Source organism: Coffea eugenioides, unplaced genomic scaffold (genome assembly GCF_003713205.1).
Source record: "Coffea eugenioides isolate CCC68of unplaced genomic scaffold, Ceug_1.0 ScVebR1_1691;HRSCAF=2586, whole genome shotgun sequence".
NCBI lineage: Eukaryota > Viridiplantae > Streptophyta > Magnoliopsida > Gentianales > Rubiaceae > Coffea > Coffea eugenioides.
The window spans coordinates 1-6,949 of NW_020862111.1; the positions used below are offsets into that span (position 1 = coordinate 1).

Consider the following 6,949-nt stretch of genomic DNA (forward strand, 5'->3'; position numbering starts at 1 on the left):
GCGGTCGCGGTTGTTCCACATCCGTCACGGTATATCGATTAAATATCGGGTGATACGCGAGTTAAAGTATATAAAACTTTCAAAAATTCTAAAAAAAATTATTAAAAATAAAAAATAATATAAGCAATACAACTATCAAATTAAATTTGATAAAAAACCTAAGTTAACATAGATACCATGTAAGTCTTTAAAAAAAATGACGTAGTTCTAATTAATAAACAAAAGATGTTGAAAAAAATCCAGTTCATTTGTTGTTAACTAATCCAATTTAATATTTGTTGGACTATTCTAATCTCTTGTTCCTTTGGTGTTAGGGGGGTTGAAATGTTGAATGAATGGAAACGTGAATGCATTCAAAAAACAGAGGAATGAAGTTTTAGGTATCCCCCTTTGACCAAGAAATGTTTGTTCGGGTTAGAGAGAAAGTTGGAAAGGACGTGAGATAGAATCTGGTGGCCTTTGAGCTGTAATTTAGCTGTAATTTTTTCTTTTTCTTTTTTTTTTGTTGGGTGTTTATCTCTCTCTCTCTCCTCACTCCATTCTATCCCCTCACATTCCCACGTACACAACCTACACTGCCTCCCATAATCCTTAGAAAACGTTTCCATTCCACCGCCTTCCCCACTTTATTTCTCTGTCTCTCTCTTCTCAAGCTCCACCACCATTACCAGTTTACCACCACCCACAAAAATCTCCAAAACCCCGAATCCCACAAAATTTTTACAGATTCATCTTTCCACCGCCTCCCCCCCTTTATTTCTCTCTGTCTCTCTCTTCTCAAGCTCCACCACCATTACCAGTTTACCACCACCTACAAAAATTTCCAAAACCCCGAATCCCACAAAATTTTTACAGATTCATCTTACTTCCAAATTTGCTCCAATTCTTCTTGTTGTACTCCCAATCTGAAGATTATGATCAATCCCAATGAAATTACGAGTCTTACAATCACAACCCTCAAGAAACCTCAACTAATTATGATGGGTTGCACTAGCAGAAGTGATGGAATGAGGATGGCAACCGGTGGGAGAAAGAAGAAATCATGTGGGTGATTTTGTTGTCTGACTCGCGAGTTGACTCGGCCAAACTCGGTAAGTTTTACTGATTTCTTATTGATTTGAGTTGACTCGGTAAATATCGACCGAGTCAATCCGAGTCAACTCGGATTCCGGTGAAACGGCAATGCGGGTGTCGGTATCGTACCGGTGAGCCCCGTTCCGGTTATGACTCGGCCGAGTCAACTCGGACTCGGCCGATTTGGCGAACCATGATTGGACCACCATAAGTTCTCAATTGCCTGGTTACCACCACAAAGCCAGTGGCGCAATCTTCGTAAAGTATGCAAAGAGCATATCTTTTCATCAGAAAGGCTCAACGCCAGTCAAGGGCTCCGCCAACAAAAGGTTCAGCAACTGTGCAATTATGTAGGCCAACGCTGTCTCAATGGACAGGCCATAGATATTGGTGAAGCTGCCTTCTCAACAACTCTCGACTTGATGTGGAACACTTTCTTCTCGGTTGATTTTGCACAATCCGATTCTATATCTAACTCTTTCTCGTCTCAAGAGGTGAAAGAAATGGTACGGAATGCGGTCAAAATTTCTTCTTGTCCTAATCTCGTGGACTGTTTTCCCATCCTCAGAGCAATTGATCCGCAGGGCATAAGGCGCAGAGCCAAGGTACATTTGGGAAAGTTTCTTGATATTATAGATGGTATCATTCGTCAGAGATCACAAGAAAGAGACACATCCAACACTTATCAAAGGAAAAATGATTTCTTGGAAGCCCTTCTTGATCTTAATCAGCAAAATGAATCTGTAGACATGAAACATTTGATTATGGTGAGTAATATTAATGTACCTATCCATTCAATACGTACTTTATATAACAGGTGCTAATATATAACTCCTAAATTATGAAATGGACAAAAAAAAAAAGAAAATCACCTGATGACTATAATTTGATTCCAACTCCACTGTATTTTAGGATTTATTCGTTGGAGGGACAGAAACAAGTTCAATCAGCGTGGAGTGGATAATGGCAGAGTTACTACGCAACCCTGAAAAAAAATCAAAAGCTAGGGACGAGATCAGGAAAGTTATTGGACAAAACGAGCTGGTTCAAGAATCAGATATCTCAAATCTCCCTTACTTGCAGTCGGTCATTAAAGAAACCTTTCGTCTTCGCCCTACTGTCCCATTCCTAGCTCACCAAGCTCAAAGTGACACGCAACTCAATGGATACGTGGTGCCAAAAAATGCTGATGTATTTGTTAACTTGTGGGGTATGGGCAGGGATCCAAGCTTGTGGTCAGATCCTACTTCATTCGTGCCTGAACGTTTCATGGATGGTGAGATTGATATGAAGGGCCAGCATTTTCAGCTCCTTCCCTTTGGCACGGGAAGAAGAATTTGTGCTGGACTACCACTGGCCGATCGAATGGTGCACCTTATGGTGGCTTCTTTGCTTCATAAATTTGAGTGGAAGCTTGAAGAAGGGATCAAACCAGAAGAAATTGACATGACCGAAGAGTTTGGAGGTACAATACGCAAGGCAGTGCCCCTTAAGGCTATTGCTCTTTCGGAACCATAATGTAATGGTTATTCAGCAATCTTCAGCTAAACCTGTCTCAATCATGAAAGTCCAAGACAGGAGAGGATCCATATTTGCCTTCACTTGTCACAGACAATCCAATAATTATTGAAACGCATAGCATGTTAAAGTTTAATACAGCAACGAATATAGGTATCGTTCTATCAATATCTAATAATGGTAAGAAGCAAAGTTTTAAAACTCTGCTCGGGCTGCTCAATCGAACCGGTTGAACCATCAATCTTGTTGTTGTTCGAGCTGGTTGACGTCCAACCCTGGAAGGTTCAGAAAACCGCTTTAAATGTTGCAGTAAAATAGTTAACTCGTCCGGTATTGGACTGTTCATCTGATGAATTGGAACGGTTTTTTATTAAACCAGTTCGGTTCTTGACTTGAACATTTTATGCCTAGTTGTTTAATGCAATCAAGAGGTCGTAGTTGTCTGGGACATTTAATGTAAGATGGACAGCTGGGTATGTTCTCACACTACAACAAAAATGACCTTTCCTGACATGTCTATAAGGACATTTGCTGGTTTCTGCCATTATAGTAAACATATCATGACAATTATTAATAAATTCAATAATATGTACTATAATTTTTTTATTTTATCATGATATACAAATAATAATGTGCCTTTAGGCTACCTATGATGACACTCTGGAAACTGTGAGATGAACCAAAAAAAAAAAAACGAAAAAACACAGAAAACGACATCGTTTTATTTTGGCTCCAAAACACTTGCTGAAGTACTGTGAAGTTTCATTTTGCCGGCAAAAGGACTTGGTGAAAATTTTCTTCTTCTCATCTCTCTCACCTCTCAGCATACAAGCTATCTCGGCCAGTCCAGAATGTTGGTAGCAATCGAAGCTATCTCCGCAAACAACCATCTTCATCTTTTCTAACCTCAACTTTAAATCCCTCGGCTAAGACATCTGGAAGGGCAAGCAGGAAGTAAAAGCTGAAGAACGGAGCTCTACATTGGGAAAGCGGGAAGATACTTCAGGTGCGCATATCTTGTTCCAAAATTGAAGTGGTAAACACAATGAAGCTGTTGCCCATAACCTGTTCGATAAAATGTCAATTCCCCCCTGTTTTTCATTTTTTTCTGTGAATCTCTTTTAATGTTAATATATGAAACTTAGTTGTAATTGAAGCTCTGTTTAGGCTATGAATAGAAATCGACTTGGAAGCTCTTTGATGAAGATCAAAATAGCAATGGGGTGACTAGAATGACCTTTTTGCAAGACAAGTGCAAAAGTTTAAGAAATAGGTTGATGAAAATTAATATTTAAGGACTTAATTAATGGACTTCTTGTTGAACTGCACATTGGTCATAGATGACATAGCACCCTTACTAATTTGGCCATAATGTGGTATACCCAGCTAGCAAAACTAAAGTTTGAAAGATGGATTGAAGGAAATACTCGAAAGATTGAATCAAGAAGAAACTTTTGGAGAAGAATGAAACTTTGGATGCTTTGGAAAGTAGGGAAAGAGAGGGATTTACAGGAGAAAAGGAGGTGAAGGAGTGCAACTACCCCAACGAACTTTTAATTGTGATGGCGCGTAGGCATTGAATTTACCAGACAAGAAAATAGCAGGATTTCGTGTAAAACTGTATTGTATTTTTTAGTCTTTTTTCTTTTTTTTCTTCCCCTATCCATTTTCTTGTCGAACTTCCACCCCTCCCAGTTCAGGATGACATAGCACCCTTACGGGTTCTGTTTTTTTTCTTCTCAATTTAGTCCTGTTTCTAGATCAATTAGCTGAACAGTCATAGCAACTTAAAAGAATCCTGGGACCAAAAAAAGATTATGAGTATAAAATAAAAAGCTAGATAGATTCTCTTCTTTCTTTCACATTTCACTACACACCAGAGATGTATCTATACTTTGATGGAAATTTAGTAAGATTCTTGAATTTCACCTTTAGTCTTCATGCTCATGTGTTTGTTTAACCTTTGACATTTCAGATTGAAGTTAGGAGTTTTGCGAAGACGCGAGTGCAGGAGTTGGTGCGAAGGGCTTTGTTCTGGTATTAGGTAAATATAATTTCTATCCGCTTGCTTGCAAATTCTGTTTTTACAGATTGTTGAGAAATTTTACATTTTGTTGATTTCCTTTATTTGTTGGGCTGCTTTATTTAGTAGACTGTAAATTCTTGAACTTGAAATTAGGGACTTGTAAGCCATGGCCTGAGTTTAAAAAATCAGGGCGCTTCTTATTCTCAATGATTTTATGGGATTTGTCTAGTTTTCTATATAAGTACTAATGTGTAGTTGTTGTTTTCATGCTCTTGGAAGCTTGTTGGAGGACATTTATTTATATTCAAAGTATGGATAAAAGATGGATGGATTTTCCAAGAACAAGTGAAAAGTACGAGACAGGACTTCAAATGTTTCTAAACTTTGCATTTTCCAGATCAAGTTGTGACGGAAAGATTTTGTGTCCTTGCAAAGATTGCGGCATGGGTGTTTGTGTGACAAAAATGGAAGCATATGATCATTTGAAAGTGGTAGGATTTATCAAGGGTTATAATAATTGGATAGCACATGGAGAACTTTCAAACTACAATGAAGCCACATCTAATTCTGAAAATACATCAATTGGGGTTTCAAATGGGACTAATGACATGCAAGACTTGGTCCATGATGTATTTGGGATACCACATGGAACAAATGAATTGAATAGAGAAGGGGACATTCCTGTTTCAGATGCTGAAAAATTTTACAAATTGATTGATGATTCTCAACAGGATTTGTACAGTGGTTGCAAAAATTTCTCGAAATTGTCTTTCATTATTCGTTTGCTTCACCTAAAATGCCTGGGTAAGATGAGTAACAAGATTTTTAATACGCTTGTTGAGCTGTTGAGAGAAGCATTTCCAAAGGCCATGACTAATTTGCCTTCTTCTTACTATGAGGCTGAGAAATTGATGAATACATTGGGGCTGGGTTATGAAAAGATCGATGCATGTCCTAATGATTGTTCTCTTTATTGGGGTAGTGCTGAAAAAAGAACTTCATGCGAAACATGTAACGAGCTTAGGTGGGTTGCTTCAGAAAATGATCCAACTGGTGAAAAAAGAAAAATCCCTCAAAAAGTATTGTGGCATTTTCCTTTAAAATCTAGATTACAAAGACTATTTATGTCTTCTAAAATTGCATCTCAAATGAGATGGCATGAGGAAAAACGTACAAAAGATGGTTGTATGAGACATCCAGCTGATTCTCCAGCTTGGCAAACTTTTGACCATCTACATCCAGAATTTGCTAAGGATTGTCGAAATGTTAGATTGGGGTTGGCATCTGACGGGTTTAATCCATTCAACAACATGAGTTCTACACACAGTACTTGGCTTGTAGTTTTAATACCATATAACTTACCTCCGTGGATGTGTATGAAGCAACCGTACTTCATGTTGTCCTTGTTAATACCCGGACCATTCTCTCCTGGGAATAATATTGATGTTTATCTACAGCCTCTAGTTAAAGAATTGACCGAATTGTGGGATTTTGGCATTCAAACTTATGATGCATCCCAAAAAGAAAATTTTCAATTGCATGTAGCTCTGTTGTGGACCATTAGTGATTTCCCTGGATATGCAATGTTATCTGGCTGGAGCACTAAAGGTGAATATGCTTGTCCTGTTTGTCACAAGTTCACTCATGCACGACGGTTGACTCATAGTTTCAAATATTGCTATATGGGTCATCGGAGATTCTTAGATAGTAAGCATAAATTTAGAAAGCAAGCCCAATTCTTTGATGGCACCGAAGAACATGGAAAGCGACCACCTTTGCAAACCGGGGATATGATTGTGAGTGAATTGGGAGACTTGCAAATTAATTTGGAAAACTTGTGAAAGGTAATCCGAAGCTGCCTTTCAATTGGAAAAAGAGGAGTATTTTCTTTGAATTGCCATATTGGAAAGATAATGTCTTAAGACACAATCTTGACTTCATGCACATTGAGAAGAATGTTTGTGAAAATATTTGGGGGATATTGCTGGATATTGAGGATAAAGCAAAGGACCATTATAATTCCCGCCGTGATTTGAGAGAAATGGGAATAAGAAAAGAGCTGCATCCCATTGAGACAGAACCTGGAAAGGTGTACTTACCTCCATCTTCCTTTGCAATGGATAAAAAACAGAAAACTATGTTTTGCAATGTGCTAAAAAAAGTGAAAGTTCCAGATGGTTATGCAGCTAATGTCTCAAGATGCGTTCGAGTAAAACCACCAAGAATTTCAGGGCTTAAAAGTCATGATAATCATATCCTAATGCAGCAATTGATGCCTATAGCTTTGAGAAAGACTTTGCCAAAATCAGTGCGCTATCCTTTGATTCGATT

The 6,949-nt window shown here is 38.2% G+C and overlaps 2 protein-coding genes across 2 annotated transcripts; both read left to right on the forward strand.

Moving 5' to 3' along the window:
- The first annotated feature begins 598 nt into the window (after nt 1–598).
- LOC113755753 (geraniol 8-hydroxylase-like) lies at nt 599–3,003 on the forward strand. Its single transcript, XM_027299661.1, has 2 exons — nt 599–1,841; nt 1,987–3,003. Exons 1-2 carry the CDS (start codon nt 1,497–1,499, stop codon nt 2,590–2,592), a joined length of 951 nt encoding a protein of 316 aa, XP_027155462.1. The 5' UTR covers nt 599–1,496; the 3' UTR covers nt 2,593–3,003.
- Nucleotides 3,004–5,061: 2,058 nt separating this feature from the next.
- Nucleotides 5,062–6,459, forward strand: LOC113755752. Its single transcript, XM_027299660.1, has one exon. It carries the CDS (start codon nt 5,062–5,064, stop codon nt 6,457–6,459), a length of 1,398 nt encoding a protein of 465 aa, XP_027155461.1.
- The last annotated feature ends 490 nt before the right edge of the window (nt 6,460–6,949 follow it).

What these genes read in the sequence shown, in the direction of transcription:
- LOC113755753 (XM_027299661.1), top strand. Translation starts at nt 1,497, where the DNA reads ATGTGGAACACTTTCTTCTCGGTTGATTTTGCACAATCCGATTCTATA. An exon ending in ACATGAAACATTTGATTATG is followed by an intron (nt 1,842 to 1,986) that starts GTGAGTAATATT and finishes ACTGTATTTTAG; the next exon opens with GATTTATTCGTTGGAGGGAC.
- LOC113755752 (XM_027299660.1), top strand. Translation starts at nt 5,062, where the DNA reads ATGGGTGTTTGTGTGACAAAAATGGAAGCATATGATCATTTGAAAGTG.